The sequence below is a fragment of the Pollachius pollachius genome (genome assembly GCF_949987615.1).
Source record: "Pollachius pollachius genome assembly, chromosome: 4".
NCBI lineage: Eukaryota > Metazoa > Chordata > Actinopteri > Gadiformes > Gadidae > Pollachius > Pollachius pollachius.
Genome location: NC_136937.1, coordinates 6216363 through 6234677, shown reverse-complemented (window position 1 = coordinate 6234677; position 18315 = coordinate 6216363). Strand labels below are relative to the sequence as shown.

General features: G+C 52.4%; 3 protein-coding genes across 4 annotated transcripts in view; all 3 read left to right on the top strand.

Annotated features, from left to right (window-relative positions):
• Positions 1-9659, top strand: part of dennd5b (DENN/MADD domain containing 5B) — a 39817-nt gene extending 30158 nt beyond the window's left edge. The window contains exons 11-23 of one of the 2 annotated variants that reach the window (XM_079735343.1): positions 360-515; positions 1785-1866; positions 2071-2149; positions 2524-2652; positions 2762-2883; positions 3242-3387; positions 3853-3894; positions 4674-4792; positions 5268-5449; positions 6074-6156; positions 6656-6782; positions 7238-7412; positions 7778-9659. In XM_079735343.1, coding sequence (XP_079591469.1) covers positions 360-515; positions 1785-1866; positions 2071-2149; positions 2524-2652; positions 2762-2883; positions 3242-3387; positions 3853-3894; positions 4674-4792; positions 5268-5449; positions 6074-6156; positions 6656-6782; positions 7238-7412; positions 7778-7961 — 1626 coding nt within the window. In that variant the 3' untranslated portion in view covers positions 7962-9659. The remainder of the gene's footprint in view (positions 1-359; positions 516-1784; positions 1867-2070; positions 2150-2523; positions 2653-2761; positions 2884-3241; positions 3388-3852; positions 3895-4673; positions 4793-5267; positions 5450-6073; positions 6157-6655; positions 6783-7237; positions 7413-7777) is intronic. The other variant, XM_079735344.1, reaches the window with a different exon arrangement.
• Positions 9660-10901: 1242 nt separating this feature from the next.
• Positions 10902-17223, top strand: LOC307075214 (SIN3-HDAC complex-associated factor-like). The gene is made up of 7 exons (XM_079735726.1): positions 10902-11031; positions 12331-12458; positions 12844-12943; positions 13805-13916; positions 14017-14164; positions 14377-14677; positions 14891-17223. Exons 2-7 carry the CDS (start codon positions 12331-12333, stop codon positions 14984-14986), a joined length of 885 nt encoding a protein of 294 aa, XP_079591852.1. The 5' UTR covers positions 10902-11031; the 3' UTR covers positions 14987-17223.
• A 926-nt stretch (positions 17224-18149) lies between these two features.
• caprin2 (caprin family member 2) overlaps positions 18150-18315 on the top strand; it is a gene marked incomplete at its 5' end in the record, with an annotated part of 6671 nt that continues 6505 nt past the window's right edge. The window contains one exon of the mRNA XM_079735642.1: positions 18150-18287. Coding sequence (XP_079591768.1) covers positions 18150-18287 — 138 coding nt within the window. The remainder of the gene's footprint in view (positions 18288-18315) is intronic.

Here is an 18315-nt window from a genome sequence, read left to right as displayed (position 1 = left end):
GTGTGTGTATGTGTGTGTGTGTGTGTGTGTGTGTGTGTTGATTTAATGTGTGTGTGTATATTAATGTCCTGTGTGTGTGTGTGTTAATGTAATGTCTATGTGTGTGTGTGTGTGTGTTAATGTTATGTGTGAGCGGTTGTGTGTCTGTGTGGGTTTCTCTGTGTGTTTGTGTGTCTACATTAACGTGCGTGTGTGTGTGTTAATGTAATGTGTATGTGTGCGTGTGTGTTTTTCTGTGTCTACATTAACTTGTTTGTGTGTGTTAATGTAACGTGTGTGTGCTAATGTAATGTGTGTGTCTATATTAACGTGTGCGTTAATGTAACGTGTGTGTGTGTGTGTGTGTGTGTGTCCCCCAGACCAAGCGCATGCTGGTGGAGAAGCTGGGGCGCGAGGCGGTGGAGCTGGGCCACGGGGGGGAGGCCAGCATCACGGGGCTGGAGGAGAACACGCTGATCGCCAGCCTCTGTGACCTCCTGGAGAGGATCTGGAGCCACGGCCTGCAGAACAAACAGGTGAGGGCCGGACCCCCAGGACTAGTCCGGACCACCAGGGCTAGTCTAGACCCCCCCGGACTAGTGTAGACCCTCCAGGAGTAGTCTGGACCCCCCAGGGCTAGTCTACACACCCCAGGAGTAGTCCGGACCCCCCAGGACTAGTCTGGACCCCCCAGGACTAGTCCGGACCCCCCAGGACTAGTCCGGACCCCCCAGGACTAGTCTAGACCCCCCCAGGACTAGTCTGGACCCCCCAGGACTAGTCTAGACCTCCCAGGACTAGTCTGGACCCCCAGGGCTAGTGTAGACCCCCCAGGAGTATTCTGGGCCCCCAGGACTAGTCCGTATCCCCCAGGACTAGTCTAGACCCCCCCAGGACTAGTCCGGACCCCCCAGGACTAGTCTAGACCTCCCAGGACTAGTCTGGACCCCCAGGGCTAGTGTAGACCCCCCAGGAGTAGTCTGGGCCCCCAGGACTAGTCTAGACCCCCCAGGACTAGTCTAGACCCCCCAGGACTAGTCCGGACCCCCCAGGACTAGTCTAGACCTCCCAGGACTAGTCTGGACCCCCAGGGCTAGTGTAGACCCCCCAGGAGTATTCTGGGCCCCCAGGACTAGTCCGTACCCCCCAGGACTAGTCTAGACCCCCCCAGGACTAGTCCGGACCCCCCAGGACTAGTCTAGACCTCCCAGGACTAGTCTGGACCCCCAGGGCTAGTGTAGACCCCCCAGGAGTAGTCTGGGCCCCCAGGACTAGTCTAGACCCCCCAGGACTAGTCTAGACCCCCCAGGACTAGTCCGGACCCCCCAGGACTAGTCTAGACCTCCCAGGACTAGTCTGGACCCCCAGGGCTAGTGTAGACCCCCCAGGAGTATTCTGGGCCCCCAGGACTAGTCCGTACCCCCCAGGACTAGTCTAGACTCCCCAGGACTAGTCTGGACCCCCAGGGCTAGTGTAGACCCCCCAGGAGTAGTCTGGGCCCCCAGGACTAGCCTGGACCCCCAGGGCTAGTGTAGACCCCCCAGGACTGGGCTGGAACCGCAAGGAATAGTCTAGACCTCCAGGACTAGTCTTGGCCCCACCAGGACTAGGCTGGACCACCAGGACTTGTCTAGACCCCCCAGGGCCCCCCCAGGACTAGTCCGGACCCCCAGTAACAGTCTAGACCCCCAGTACTAGTCTAAACCCCCAGGACTACTTTAGACTGGGGAGGGTCCAGAGTGAGAGCTTCTGCAGGGGGGCCGCTGTAGGGGCGGTGTGTGTGACCTCGTCGCTCCGTCCTTCAGGGGAAGTCTGCGCTGTGGTCCCACCTGCTGCACTACCAGGGGAGGGAGGAGAGGCTGGACACCCAGCAGGGAGAGCCACCAGGTACACACACACACACACACACACACACACACACACACACACACACACACACACACACACACACACACACACACACACACACACACACAGGAACACAAACACACACAGACGCAAGAACACTTACACACAAGCACACCTACACACACACACACACACACACACATATACACACACACACACGCTAAAGTGGTTTTCTCTGCGTAGCCATCGGTCCGGAGCAGAGGAAGTCGGAGACGTCCGTAGGGCTGCCGTACCTCCCGGTGTCCGTCCTGCAGGACATGAGGTAGGCCCCTTCAACACTGCTGCCTCCAACACCACCTCCACCACTGCTGCCTCCAACACCACCTCCACCACTGCTACCTCCAACACCACATCCTACACCTCCACCAGCATGACCACCAATACCACCCCCTAACACCACCACCAACACCACCATCACCACCACCTCCACCATCATCAACACCTCCGCCATCACCACCTCCATCACCACCAACACCTCCATCACCACCACCTCCGCCATCACCACCTCCATCACCTGTGTTTTGACTGTTTGACCTGTTGCTAAATGCTTTGGGACTGCTGCTCTGTAGGGTGATGTTCAATATATTCTCCCCCCTCCCTCCCACCCTCCCTCCCTCCCTCCCCCCCCTTACCCAGACACATCCAGAGCATGTCGGAGATCAAGACGGACGTGGGGCGGGCCCGGGCGTGGCTGCGCCTCTCTCTGGAGAAGAAGCTCCTCTCACAACACCTCAAGATGCTACTGAGCAGACAGGGGCTGACCAAGTGAGGACACGCACACACAGATACACACAGAGACACAAGGCTGCCAGCTGCAGCGGGGGAGAATGCATTGCTCTGATTGGCTGACTGACCTGTCGTCCCGCCCCTACAGGAAGCTGTACAAGCGGTACGCCTTCCTGCGCTGCGAGGAGGAGAAGGAGCAGTTCCTGTTCCACCTGCTGTCACTCAACGCCGTCGACTACTTCTGCTTCACCTGCGTGTTCACCACCATCAGTGAGACACGCACACACACGCACACATATATACAAGAAGGCACGCAGACACACAGACATGCAGGCACGCAAGCAAACATACACATGAGGGCACGTACGCACGCACACGCACGCATACATGCACACGTGCAGGCATGCTCGCACACGCGTATACACACATGGAGCAACGCAAACACATGCACACACATACACGCGCACGCACACACACAAAAATGTACACACGCACACACACGCCGGCACCAGTGCACACACTTGTGCCGGCACACACACACACACACACACAAAAGAGGCTGTGGTGCTCTCTCATCAGGACCGCCGTGTTCATGTGGTCCTGACCGCTGCTCTGTGTGTCCCTGCAGTGATCCCGTACCGCGCCGTCATCATCCCCATCAAGAAGCTGAGCAACACCATGACCACTTCCAACCCCTGGGTGTGTGTGTCCGGGGAGCTGGGCGACTCGGGGGTCATGCAGATCCCCAAGAACGTTCTGGAGATGACCTTTGACGTGAGTCTGACATCTCTCTCCCCCCCCACCCCCCCTCCGCCACGGACCGGGTCAGAACCCCCCTGGGTCAGTCCCCCAGAGTCAGTACCACAGTCAGTCAGGGGTCAGTCCACAAAGGTTTGAACCCCAGAGTCAGTACCCCCGGGTCAGAGGTCAGAACCCCAGGGTCAGAGACCCCCGGGGTCAGAGGTCAGAACCCCAGGGTCAGAGAACCCGGGCTCGAACCCTGCTTCAGAACGGAAGCAGGTCAACGCCCCTGATCCCGTGGTTCGTTGGAGGCTCAGAGCCGGTGTGTGTGTTGGTTTGAAACCCGAGACGAACAGCATGTCAGTGAGACGTCACTCACACATGGACGCGTGTGTGTGTGTGTGTGGACTCCCCCTGTGCTCATGTCATGCCAGTGCGTCAGCCATTTTGTCCTAACATTGTCTCCATTCCCCCCCAACCACAACCACCGCCCTCCAGTCTGCCTTCAGGCATCATACGCACATCTCCGCCATGTTTAAGGTACCAGCCCCCCCCTCCCCCACATCTCGCCTCCCTCCTCATCTCGTCTCCTCCCTCCTCATCTCCATGTCTCCTCACCTAACAGCCTTCACCCTAACAGACTCCTCTAGCTGCTCCTCTCTGTGTGCTGTCTGCCTGCTCCACCTAACACCGTCTGGGTGGTGTCCGAGTGCGTAGCGGGCGTGGTTCATGCTTCCACTAACACTAACACTCGTTCTAAGTTCACGGTGAGGCTCTCTCTGGGGAGAGTCTGAGCGGACTGTGGCTCTTTGGAGTCAGACACCTGTTGGTGACCTACTGGTGGGACGAGAGAGACGACAGAAAGAGACTGTAGATGACACGATGGCTGTGACTCCTCGTTTTCCCGATTTCTACTGAGAGGAAAACTGTGACTCCTCCTCCTCCTGTTTAGACTGTGACTCCTCCCCTACCTGTTTAGACTGTGACTCCTCCTCCTCGTTAAGACTGTGACTCCTCCTCCACCTGTTTAGACTGTGACTCCTCCTCCACCTGTTTAGACTGTGACTCCTCCCCTACCTGTTTAGACTGTGACTCCTCCTCCACCTGTTGTAGACTGACTCCTCCTCCTCCTTGTTTGGACTGTGATTCCTCCAGCTGCCTAGACTGTGGCTCCTCCTCCACCTGTTTAGACTGTGACTCCTCCCCCACCTGTTTAGACTGTGACTCCTCCTCCTCGTTGGTGTAGGCTGACTCCTCCCCGTTGTGCACACCGACTCCCCCCTGGTATGCACACTGACTCCTCCCCTTTGTGTGTTCAGTGCCAGAACCTGGGGAAGCTGACCTCCACTCAGCTCGGCCACGACAACGCCGGCCTGCTGGCCAAGTGGCTGGTGGACTGTGTGATGGTGCGCAACGAGATCACCGGCCACACCTACAAGTAAGTTAACCACACCCACATACAGGTAGAACCACACACAGGTATGTTAACCACACCTACATCCAGGTAGAACGACACCACCTGCAGGTAGAACCACACACAGGAAGACCCACCTACAGGGAGTACAACCTACAGGTACGTTAACCACACCCACATACAGGTAGAACCACCTACAGGTACGTTAACCACACCCACATACAGGTAGAACTACCTACAGGTACGTTAACCACACCTACAGGTACGTTAACCACACCCACATCGGGAAGAACCATCACACCTACTGGTAGAACCACACCTACATACAGGCAGAACCACCTACAGGTAGAACCACCACACCTACAGGTAAAACGTAGAAACACCTACAGGTAGAACATAGAACCACCTACAGGTAGAACGTAGAACCCCCTCCAGGTAGAACCACCTACAGGTAGAACCACTTAACCTACAGACCCGGTCTCCCTCCCCCTCCCCCAAGGTTCCCGTGCGGCCGCTGGCTGGGGCGCGGCGTGGACGACGGCAGCCTGGAGCGCGTCCTGATCGGGGAGCTGCTTGTCCCGGGGGCCGAGGAGGACTCTGGGAGGGGCAGCCGGACCCCCGAGCTGCAGAGGTCCCCCTCGCAGACCAGGAGGAGCAGCATCATGGCGGGACGCGGAGGGAGTCAGTACCTCTCTGTCTCTGTCTGTCTCTCTCTCTCTCTCTCTCTCTCTCTCTGTCTGTCTCTTTCTGTCTGTCTCTGTCTGTCTGTCTGTCTCTCTCTCTCTCTCTCTCTCTCTCTCTCTCTCTCTCTCTCTCTCTCTCTCTCTCTCTCTCTCTCTCTCTCTCTCTCTCTCTCTCTCTCTCTCTCTCTCTGTCTGTGAGTCTCTCTCTCTCTCTCTCTGTCTGTGAGTCTCTCTCTCTCTCTGTCTGTGAGTCTCTCTCTCTCTCTCTGTCTGTGAGTCTCTCTCTCTCTCTCTGTTTCTGTCTGTCTCTCTCTCTCTGTGTCTCTCTGTCTGTGAGTCTGTCTCTCTCTCTCTCTCTGTCTGTCTCTCTCCCTCTCACTCTCTCTCTCTCTCCCTCTGTCTCTGTCTCTCTCTCTCTCTCTCTCTCTCTCTGTCTCTCTCTCCCTCTGTCTCCCCCTGTCTCTCTCCCTCTCTGTCTCTTCGGGAGCAGGTTGCTCCAGACGAGCTGGCTGTCTCCTTGCATGGTTGTCACCAGGGTTAGGAGCCTGGCTCTTTGGATTTCCCACTCTGGTCCTGAGGGTCTTAAAGTCCTCACTCTGACCGGTCCTGTCCTGTCTTGCAGAACTCACTTCAGGACAAATCCAGGAGACCATCGGAGAGGCGGTGAACAACATCATCAAACACTTCCACAAGCCGGAGAAAGAGGTGGGTGTGTCTGTGTGTCTGTGTCTGTGTGTCTTTGTATGTAAACGTGTGTAATGTTCTGTGTGCGAACAGTTCTCTAAACTACAGCAGAAACTGTCAACAGCGGTAACAGCTGCAGTATGCAGCGTTATGTTGCGTTATGCCTTGTGAAGATCACATGATGAGGATTTCAGAGCTGCTCTCTGACCGCTTCATGAGTTGGTTTGATAGCCGTCTGCAGTAACGGCTTCTATATCAACGCCAAGCACTGAGATGGTGCATACCGCCCCTAAACACCTGCTAGGTCTCTCACTCTCTCTCTGTCTCTGTCCCTCTCTCTCTCTCTCTCTCTCTCTCTGTCTCTGTCACTTTATTTCTCTCTCTCTCTCTCTCTCTCTCTCACTCTCTCTCTCTCTCTCTCTCTCTCTCTCTCTCTCTCTCTCTCTGTGTACCCCCCCCCCCCTCTCTCTCTGTCTCTTTATCTCTGCCTGACTGTCATGTGCTCCTCTCGTCCTATCAGAGGGGCAGCCTGACCATCCTGCTGTGTGGGGAGAACGGTCTGGTGGGGGCCCTGGAGCAGTTCTTCCACCACGGCTTCAAGTCGGCCCGGCTCTTCCAGAAGACCGTCTTCGTCTGGGACTTCATAGGTAAAGTGGTTTCCCCAGCGCTGCTGTAGCGCCCCCTGCTGTCCCTCAATTATAAATAGCCATTATTGACTTATCATTTACTACCCTGTGTATGCTACAATATTGAAAGCATACATTATTATATATTACACCATTAGACAATAGTCTAAACAACTCTCTCTCTGTCTCTCTGTGTCTCTCTCTCTCTGTCTGTCTGTCTGTCTGTCTCTCTCTCTGTCTCTCTGTGTCTCTCTCTCTGTATGTCTGTCTGTCTGTCTGTCTCTCTCCCTCTCTGTCTGTCTTTCTGTGTCTCTGTCTTTCTCTCTTTCTCTTTGTCTCTCTCTCTCTATGTCTCTCTCTCTCCCTCTCTCTGTCTCTCTCTCTCCCTCTCTCTCTCTCCCCCTCTTTCTCTATGTCTCTCTCTCTCTCCCTCTCTCTCTCTGTCTCTCTCTCTCTCCCTCTCTCTCTCTCCACAGAGAAGGCTGTGGCCTACATGGAGTCATGTGACCAGATAGGGGACCTCCAGGAGACCCCCGAGCCGCTTGGGCTCACCTGTCACTCACTCTGTCGCTACGCCAACGCCATCAACTCCACCCGCCGCAGCATCGGCAAGGACGGGAAGTTCCAGCTGCTGGTGTGCCTCGGAGCGCGGTAGGTTACCACGACGACGGCGGACCGCTCCCGGAGCGTTGGGAACGGTCCGGAGATGTGAACACGGTGGGGGGGGAGGGGGAGACATGTGGCTCAGGGGGTGTAGCTAGGTTGCTAGTCCGGCCCCTCCTAGCGCGGGTGCTGAGGTGACGCCTCACCCTGACCCTTGCTCAGGGACACCTCGAGGAGCCGGAGGGTCGAACTAGCAACCTTCCGGGTTGCCAGCCAACCCGCTCTACCTCATGAGCCACCTGCCGCCCCCAGCAAACCATCGACGGAGCGACGCTCATCGGAGCGAAGCGTCTCTCCGTCCTGTCTGTATTCTGCTCGTGCTTGACTTCCTCTGCCCGCCCTGTCCCGTGCAGCGACCACCTGATGGACCAGTGGCTCCCCCTGCTCGTGGAGTGTCCCGTCCTGCAGCGCATGTACGACGACTCGGCCCTGCTGCGGGACCGCACCACCGTCAACACCCTCATCGGGGTGCTGGAGACCCTGCACCACTTCCACATCACCCTGGAGGCGTCCCTGGTCAAGGGAGTCGACCTTTGACCCCTGACCCTGCTGGGAGCGCCCTAACCCCTAACCTCTCCCCCCCCCCCCCCCCCCCCCCCAACAGACACACTGGATGGGCTCTCGGATGAGTCATGGGACCGAGGAAGGGAGGGGAGGAAGTATTGGTCGTTAAAGACAGCGGCACCGCAGCAGTATTGGGTCTGCTCTCTTGGAGAACATTAGAGAGACAGTTCTACTCTCCCGGGGATCGGAGACCTTTGGACCTTTAGAGAGACAGTTTGACCTTTAGAGAGACAGTTCTGCTCTCCTGAGGATCGGAGACCTTTGGACCTTTAGAGAGACAGTTGGACCTTTCGAGAGACAGTTCTGCTCTCCTGAGGATCGGAGACCTTTGGACCTTTAGAGAGACAGTTGGACCTTTCGAGAGACAGTTCTACTCTCCTGGGGATCGAAGACGTTTGAACCTTTAGGGAGACAGTTGGACCTTTAGAGAGACAGTTTTTCAGCCGAGGCCTCCTACGGTTCCGCTCCATAGACCATAGGGTCTGTGGATCATTGGGTCCATAGGGGGAAGATGGAGTCCCTCATCTCTCCTCTCTCTCTCCTCTCTCTCTCCTCCCCTCTCCTCTCTCAGGAGGGTAGCATGCCCAGGAGCCAATGTGCTGCGTGAGTTAGAGGAAGCACTGGTTCATCACAGAAGGAGACTGGAACACTTGACCATAGAGACTTTGCAGAGCCACCCCGGTGTGACTCTCTCTCTCGCACCTCAGAGCTGTGGTTCAAATAGCGTGGGTGTCACGGTTATATCTAGCCTCCACTTATTCAAGCTATCTGATTGGACAGGTGGCTTGTAGGCGGGGCTTGAGTTTGTGTGTGTGTGTGTGTGTGTGTGTTACAGTGATTTCAAGTGAAGTACCGTTTTATTTGAGGCTGTTTAATTTATTTTCTAATGCGTTCTACTGAGTTGTGTATGAGGGCAGATGTGTGTATCTGATTTTCCTTAACGGTACGGGAGAACACAATGGACTCTGTTACACAACAGAACCGTACGCACAACAAACAAACACTGGAGTGCGTTTTGAAGTCGAAGGACACTTCTCTGAGACCGTTTGCTTTTCAAACCTGTGTTGATATTCATGTCTTTGTCGTCTGCTGGCCCTGAGATACAAGATGCTATCAGCATCCAGCCCATCTCACTAACATTCATCATCCCTTCGATGTCAAACGACCCTTGTTTTAATTGTTTGTATCACTGGCGGGTAGGTATGGTTACCTAACGCGATCTTCTCGGACCACTGGGTTCTCTGTGAGTGTCTGTAGACATCCCGCATGACGCCGTTACTGTCCCATGTTTCTGGTCTACGTGAAGACCCGGTACCGCTCCCACGACCTCAGGACTAGGAGGTCCTGACCGGAGTGTGTTGGTCTGAAGGTCTGCTCTGACCGGGACCAGGAAGGAGGGGAACACACTGGACAACATCTCATTGAGTTACTACTTAAAGTGCAGCACGTGATGAGTTTGGTCTGTGAGACAAGGACACTGTGTTTTTAGTTTGTTCCTTAATTTGTACTGGATTAGTTGTTTTAGGAAGAAACCACTCAAACCATAGAATCTACAAATAACTGGGGTCTCCATTAATTCTCTCTCTCTCGTTCTGTCGCTCTCTCACTCTCTCACTCTCTCTTACTCTCTCTCTCTCTCACTCTCTCACTCTCACTCTCTCACGCTCTCTCTTACTCTCACTCTTCTCTGTGCCTATACATGAAGCCGATTACTCTGTGAAACGACAGGCCGGTTCTATATTTTAGTTTGTGTTTTAGGTGTGAGGTCATTCTTTTAATCTTTGAAAGTAACAGTTGAACCAAACCAGCAGCTATAGCCCCTGTTCTCTCCATGAGGTCCTGTTGCTCCTACAGACATACTGGGTTCCTGAAGGCGATAAACCTGAACGGAGCTTCAAGTAGGACCTGAGATCTATACTTTGAGATCAGTTTGTTATTCCTAGCCATCGGTGAGTGGAGTGACACGCTCTGAGAAGACCCGTTTGGAGTTGTATGCTTCGGTCTGAAACTATTTAGAAAATCTGTGCACTTGCCCGATAGGTAATTAATCCGGCCTGTCAATCTCAAGTGAGTGACTGCAACATCTCAATAGCAGAGAAAGCAAGGGAGGGCGGGAAGGAGGGAGGAGCGAGAATGGGACAGGATGTTTTTTTGAGTTTTATTTTACGAATCTTTTCTGCTCTCAGCAGCTGAGAGGACCTGACCTCTAGCTGAGAGGACCTGACCTCTAGCTGAGAGGACCTGACCTCCAGCTGAGAGGACCTGACCTCCAGCTGAGAGGACCTGACCTCTAGCTGAGAGGACCTGACCTCTAGCTGAGAGGACCTGACCTCCAGCTGAGAGGACCTGACCTCCAGCTGAGAGGACCTGACATCCAGCTGAGAGGACCTGACCTCTAGCTGAGAGGAGGTCACACTGTGACGACCACGTTACCACTGGACAGGGGATCTTGTTGTTGCTGTACATTTTATTGTTTTGCTCTGATATTTATTCATGTTTCAATAAAAAAATATCAAAAGCATGGATGAGTGACGTGTGTGTATCTTGGTCTGTTGTGGGATTGACTTTATTAAATTGTGAAAGCGCTTTTTTTCTTTTTAGTATTGAATATTGGAGGTAATGATATTAACTATTATAGAAGTTGTACATAGTCTGATATTTGTGCTATACGATCCTTTATAATTAGATTTCCAATAGCGCATCATTAATGTTGTCAACCGCTGTGTGAAACAGCGCCCACGTATGGCGTCTTCACGAACTCAACCTCGACTCGTCGACCATTTCCCGCGTATTCTCCCTCCATATATGGGCATGGTCCTGTCGACGTCACAGCCAGATGTAAATATCTCTGATTGAAGAAATTCAGAAAATGGAGGCGTGTGGATCGTGTACTGCGCATGCGTGAACGTCCCTACTACGGATTCCCCAGCAGACAGCGTTGACCCAGCGGGTCTGCAGCGCTATCGTTGACCGCGACACACTTCCAGGAGGAGGTTTAGTCCCAAAGTGTCTCATCGAGTCTCAGGCTCCTTCCCGCCACAAGGTACGTGCGTGTTTTCGTGGTTTTAACCGGGGAACTCGCATGTCAGTCCCACCACGCTGTTGGCGTGCAGCTCGGAAGTTTGGATCGATGTCTGGTTTTGGTTTCACTGATCGATGCGTTGGACCTCCTGACGCCCGCCAGCCTGCAGCAGGTCGCGGGTTCGGATCCACTGGGACCGGGAAGTGGTTGTTGAACAGCTCTGTAGTTTGGTTAGAGACGTTTAAAGGCTGTTCACACGGACGCGGTGTCTGACGCGCAGAGCGCAGTGTGTGAAGTGTTCTCCACGCAGTCCGTCTCCTAAGATTTCCAGGGTCCGAACCGCGGGGTTTAAACATTTTGTAAAGTAATCCAATTGAAGTGTAATTTCACGATGTTAAATGTAAGTTTTCCGCGGCGTATCTCCAGCAGAAGTTGTGGTTATCGAGTCGGAGCGTAAAAGGCGGTGCTGGGTGGGTGTGTTCCTGCGTCACGGCCGCCCAGCCACCATCACCTAGCCTCCCGCCTCCATCACCCAGCCTCAAGCCACCCGCTCCCTCCCATCCTAACCCCCAACCGATGGGACGATGGGAACGTTTTAAAGAATATATACATTTTATATATGCCCCGTTAATAAACTATACCCGATTGCATCTAAAATAAATAGTTCATAATTTGGTTTCTAGCAGGCCTCGATATCATCATCAAACATAGCGTGCCTATTTCCTTTTTTTGTTTTTTAATGCTAAAGCCGATCGCGAACAATTTCTTTCGCGCTGAAATAGATGTCCTCTCCTCGTGCAACACTTCTCCATCCCGTGGAGCACGTGGCGAGGATTCCATTGCATCAGCACCAGTGCTGTTGCTAAGGGCGGGGCAGAGATGCTGGGCTGGGGGCTCTCGTCCCGCCCCTAGACCAACAACCGCTGGAGCGTCCGGCGGGTGGAGAGTGAACCCTGATTAACGAGTTAACGATCACTAACGTTACTTTCAGTTTCATAATGACGGAACAGTTTTATATGCTGAATGTGGACAAACCGCTATGAACTGATCTGAATCCACTGAGGGACATTCTGGGCATCGTTTTTATATTGTGTTTATCTTTGATAATTTATACATTTCTAAAATATGTTTAGTGTATGATTCTATAATATAATTTATACATAATCTAAGATATCTTTCATACACTGCTTTACCGTGTGTCACCTGCATCGACTTATTCCTGTCATGTTGAGTGACAGTAGGGGGGGGGGGGGGGGGCGGGTCCTAGCGCGGAGGTAGATCCTGTGTAGCTCTCTGAGCGGCTCGGTGTTCCTGTCCTAGATGTTCGGCTTCCACAAGCCCAAGATGTACCGGAGCCTGGAGGGCTGCTGCATCTGCAGGGCCAAGTCCTCCAGCTCGCGCTTCACCCACAGCCAGCGCTACGAGCCCCACCTCCAGGCCTGCTTCAGGTGAGTCTGTCAGGCGGGGACCGAGGCCCCTGGGTGAGGACTAAGGCTGGGGGCCTGGGAGTGTGTGGCATGGGATATGGTCTTCTGCTTCAGCATGTTGGCCTTGTTCCACTTATTCTGTGTGTGTGTGTGTGTGTGTGTGTGTGTGTGTGTGTGTGTGTGTGTGTGTGTGTGTGTGTGTGTGTGTGTGTGTGTGTGTGTGTGTGTGTGTGTGTGTGTATGGATAGGAACTTTATTAATCCCTCGGGAAGGTTCCTTCAGGAAATTGCACTTCCAGCAGCAGCAAACACCATGTTACAAATAGAATAAGAGTAAAGAGCAACAAATATAAATGTGCAAAAATGCAAAAAATATGAATGTGTGTGTGTGTGTGTGTGTGTTGTAGCCTGGGAGAGGTGCGTTACGGGGACATCTGTAATGCCTGCGTCCTGCTGGTAAAGAGATGGAAGAAGCTCCCGGAAGGTTCGAAGAAGAACTGGAACCACGTAAGGCGTGTGTGTGCGTGCGTGTGTGCGTTCCCTATTCAGTGCACTCCTTGATAACCACAATGCAATGGTAAACAGTGCATCAATTATTTCTGAACTATATCCCATGATGCATAGCGGTTTGGATTGAATCGGCCTCATCCAATATAAATGCTTGACACGTGCAGGTTCTTTATGGGAATGAGCTGTCACATGGTGGGATTGTTTACGACTCAAATACACGTCACAGCCATTGATTTTCCCCCTGGTAACTATTAGTGTCCGAATCCCCATATATACTTGCTCCCTCAGTGGTGGGCTATATGGAGTTTAGGGATTACAGAACTTGAATTGAATTGGAACACTGCCCAAGACTTGTGCCGCCCTCTGATAGGACGAGAGGAGCAGAGCTCAGTCAGGCTGCTCTCTGATAGGACGAGAGGAGCAAAGCGCAGTCAGGCTGCCCTCTGATAGGACAAGAGGAGCAAAGCTCAGTTAGGCTGCTCTCTGATAGGACGAGAGGAGCAAAGCTCAGTCAGGCTGCTCTCCGATAGGACGAGAGGAGCAAAGCTCAGTCAGGCTGCTCTCCGATAGGACGAGAGGAGCAAAGCTCAGTCAGGCTGCCCTCTGATAGGACGAGAGCAGCAAAGCTCAGTCAGGCCGCTCTCTGATAGGACGAGAGGAGCAAAGCTCAGTCAGGCCGCTCTCTGATAGGACGAGAGGAGCAAAGCTCAGTCAGGCTGCTCTCTGATAGGACGAGCGGAGCAAAGCTCAGTCAGGCTGCTCTCTGATAGGACTCTTTGTTTTGGGGCCGATAACAGCTTTGCTCAAAGGCCCGCTGAGAGGTGCTCACTGTGTGTTCTCCCCCCTGCTGGGCTGCAGGTGGTGGACACCAAAGGGGGGTCCAGTCTGAAGACTGCCCTGAAGACGAAGAGGAGGAGGAAGAGTCGGCCGAGCCACCACAGCCGGGCGGAGAAGCACCTCAAAACACTGAGTAAGCTCCACACCGCACCGACCAATCAGAACACTTTCAGGACCTTAAAGCTGAAACCTTCACTTCTTGTTGAGTTAAGATGTGTTTCTCCCCCCCCCAGACTCCGACGCCCACAGCTCCTCCAGCACCTCCCCTCCACCGTCGCCCAGCTACAGCAACCAATCAGACGAGGGCTCGGACACGGAGGCCAGGCCTGGCCCCGCCCACTCCCCAGCGTTCAATTTCCTGGACCTCACCTACTGGAAACGGTAAGACGACCTCTCCTTCCTGTTGACCCTTTACCTCTCTCCTCTCTGTTTGACCTCTGGTCTCTATTTGTGACCTCTGGTCTCTATTGGGTGACCTCTCTGTTCTCTCTTTGACCTCTGTTCTATCTTTGACCTTTCTGGTCTCTACTGGGTGACCTCTGTTCTCTACTTGGTGACTTCTGGTCTCTATTTGACCTCTGACCTCTCCTCAGGCGACGTGTGTGCTGTGGCATCGTCTACGCCGGCCGCTACGGTGAGGTCATCATCGACCCCCAGCTGTTCAAACCGTGCTGTCGCAAGCTGCCCGTGGAGGTGGAGGAGCAGGAGGTGGAGCAGAAGAAGGTGGAGCAAAGGGTGGAGGAGGGTATGGATGAGCAGGAGGTGGAGCAGCAGCAGCAGAAGGTGGTGGAGCAGAAGTTGGAGCAGCAGAAGGTGGAGGTAGAGAAGATGGAGGAGGAGGAAGGGCACACTGAGACGGCAAGGAGCTCCCAGCTTCCTCAGGTCCAACAGGAAGTGAGTGTGAGTGAGTGACAGGAAGGAGATGAGAGACGTCAACGACATACACTTCCTGGATGCTGCAAGACCCTTAAGACATTTGAAGCTTTCCTATCTGAAGCTGCGGCAAACCTTTCTTTGTTTGGTTCGCGTTGGCCCCCAGGCAGCGCTGAAGAGTCTTGTGTGACTCGGGGGTTTTGGAGAATCGGTTTTGTTATTCTTGTGTTTAAGACGCTGGATCCCAGCAAGCGGCCAGACATTGGTTTACCTCCAGCTCGACCCCTTCACCTCCAGCAGGACACCTTGACCCGGGGACCTCCACCTTGATCCCGGGACCTCCAGCTCAACCCCTTGACCCGGGACCTCCACCTTGACCCCAGGACCTCAATCATGACCCCTTGACCCCCAGCACGACCCCTTGACCTCCATCTCGACCCCGGGACCTCCAGCTCAACCCCGGGACCGCCCAACACAACCCTTGACCCCTGGATGGGCTGGAGCGCCGTTCTTCCGACCACTATTTCTACGCAAATCACAGGAATAAGCTAAAAATAATTTTGTTGATGTGTTTGTTTGTGTAAGAACTTTTTTCGGTGTAGGAACGGTCCTCTCTTCCATAGAGGGCCGTTGCCCTGGCAATAGTCTCCGTTCCTCCAGAGAGGAAAAGTTTGAAAAGACCCAACGGAAATGATGAATCTGTAAGAAGAAAAAAAAAAAGACTGTAAAGACTCAAAGCATGACTGTGGATTGCTGTTCAGATGAATAAATTCATAGAAGAAGTCCCGGTTCACGATGGAAGCACAAACCAAATACCTAATCAGGGAACCATGCAGCAGCTATGGACAACACTTAACCTCGATAAGCTAAGATTCATTAAGTGGCTCACATGAATATTTGGTCTTAGGCCCCGTCCACACGGAGCCGAAACGGGCGAAAACGACCCGGTTTCTTTTAATGCGGTTCAGGAATATCTCTGTAAAGACGGAGTCATTGGGAAACGGCATCGAGCTGTAGGAACGCTGTAGTAAATATTCAAGGCGCTGGTTCTCCACAGAAAAAAGTGGAGCGCATACAGCGCTGTATACAAACATTCAGTCACGAGGAGAATCAACCTTTTAAATTGAGCAGAAATACTTTTTAAGATACAGTTAGTAATTAAATTTATCAAGGGGCTTTTTTAAAAAAAATAAATAAATAAAAAATAAATAAATAAATAAAAAATTCAACGTAACTGATGTCCCCCAGCTGGTGGGGACGGCTAATGACTTCATCGTTTGCGTTTCAGGCTTCCACACGAATCCTGGATTGGATGAGCGAATCAAACTCCAGGAGTTTTTATGATACAAACTGACGTTCAAACTGTTGTTTAGTTTTATCCTCCATGTGTGATGTGGAGGGGTGGTCACCAACCCTGAGAGCTACTTCATGGGTACTGAGTCATGCGAAGGGCACCCAGTTTGATACACTCTTATGAAATAACAAATTTGCTCAGTTTGCCTTTAGTTATATATTATTATTAATAGTTACTGATACTCATCTATGTGAAGACACTGATCATGTTAATGATTTCTCACAATAATTATCAACAATGACTTAAAAAAGGTGGGAAATTGTTGTTCAATAATGAGTAGTGCTATGTTAGAACAGGCCTGTGCCTCATGTGGCCCTTGGGCACCGTGTTGGTGACCCCTGCTCTAAACTATAAATGGTCTCATATAATAGAAGCGGTCGACCAGCATAGGTACTCTCACGCGTCATTTCACTCACTGATATCTGACGGATAGCTATGCCCATCAATATGCATTTAAATGGTTGCTCATGAAACTTTCTAATGTTGTAAATAGTTATTGTCTTGGCCGAGCGGATAGATGGAGCAGCATGGTGCATGAGGGCCTGCATGAGCTTCTAAAGGGTTGAGGAGCTGCTCAGCTTGGAGATATATTTTTGTACATACGGTGAATAAAGCAAACACAGGTGAATGATTCAGCGACAGCCCTCTTCTCGGACTTTCGTCACTTATAGTTATTTGAATAAGCTAGCTCTCCCTTTTCTTATGTATTGTTAAGATATTTGACGTCTTGTTGTCATGAAGCTGTCAAACATCACCCGCCACCAGGGGCCGCTGCAGACTTCACTATGTCAACCACAATATCTATTCTAGTGGTCATGTTCTTGTATATAAATTGCCAGACATTCATTCCGTCACTTTATTTTGTATTTTTTCCAAAATAACCTAAGACAATGCAGAATTATTTTTCTTCTATTTATTCATTTGCCAGTATTTTCACTTTTAATTGCAATCTTATTTCAATGAGTTAAAGATTTGGTGAAAAAAGTTGTATATTCCTGTCCTCTATTCTGTGTTGAGGTTAGATCAAATGTATTGGTTGTGTTAAAAGTCGCAGTATGTCATCATTGAACATAAAAACGTTTTTTTTTTGTCTTATGTATTTACTAATAAATAGGGGATCATTTATACTGTTATGACAATTAGGTTGCAGGATTTTGCATTCAGCGCAGTTTGATCCGGGATATTGTTATACGACGTGTTTCTATAAAGTCTGTCTTTTCTACACTCAGATTTGTACGCCTTGAATAAATGTTTGTGATGTTAGTGTTGAGTCTGGTTCTTCATTTTTCATGGTCCGACATGTTGGGTTGCAGAAGCATAACTTGGATTCCATTGAACAACCTTACACTTTTTATTGTGCACATGTGCACCGATGATCAGATGCCATATTATGAACATGACTTTGGTCCATGATAAACTCTGTGATGGAGGACTTGGTACAGTCTGTCCATGCGCACCTGCCAGGGACCCACACCTACGTGCACGTGTCCAGGTGTTGAGACCAGGTGACGTCATGTTGTGTCTCATCCCCTACCCCCCCCCCCCCTCCCAGCGGCTATAAAGAGGAGCGCGCGAGCACCGGCCGCGCCTCTTTAAAAGGCGTCTCGCGGTCGGCGGTCAGTCCCGGTGACGTCAGAGGGCCAAGACGGCGTGGTACTGGATCATCATCGCAGAGAACGGCGCCGATCAAAGACACGAGGTGGGTCCCCCTGCGGTCTGCGTCCCGGTCTGTCCACATCCCGGTTGTTCCACGTCTCGGTCTCACGGGGTTAATGACGCCTCCAGACACGTGTTATTGATCAACTCGACTTGTTCTGTGTTGTCAGCCGCGGTGATGCTCAGTCATCTGCAAACCGAGTCCGTCCAATTCTTCCGGTCGCGTCTTATTTTGATGTCGGCTCAACACTTAACTAACCGGGAGATGTTCTTTACAAAGTAGCCGCTTGGTGTCTCGCCTGTCTCCCGTCTCCTGAAGCTGCAGGGTGCAGGGTGTTATTGATGACGGGAGTCTGACTGCACGATTGGCAACTTTAACTGCAGAGTCACTCACGCGGTGGGCCAGACCTCGACCCGCACCCCGGGAGACCGGGTTCTGAACACGAGTCCACTTTGTTGGTCAACAGCGAGGATCTCGACATCATGGTGCAGCTGTCTCACTCCCCGTCCCGGCTCGTCGGCTCCGCGGCCGGGTGTCCCGTAGTGGGGGACCCCCCGGAGACCTACAGCCCGAAGACGGGCTCTCCCGGTGGCCTAAGCCCCCTCCACCTCCACCTGGAGGTGTCCACCGCCTACCAGGGCTACGACA

Coding starts and splice junctions, on each gene's coding strand:
- LOC307075214 (XM_079735726.1), top strand. CDS start 12,331: ATGTTCGGCTTCCACAAGCCCAAGATGTACCGGAGCCTGGAGGGCTGC. Junction 13,917..14,016: donor GAAGCACCTCAAAACACTGA/GTAAGCTCCACA, acceptor TCCCCCCCCCAG/ACTCCGACGCCCACAGCTCC. Junction 14,165..14,376: donor GACCTCACCTACTGGAAACG/GTAAGACGACCT, acceptor ACCTCTCCTCAG/GCGACGTGTGTGCTGTGGCA.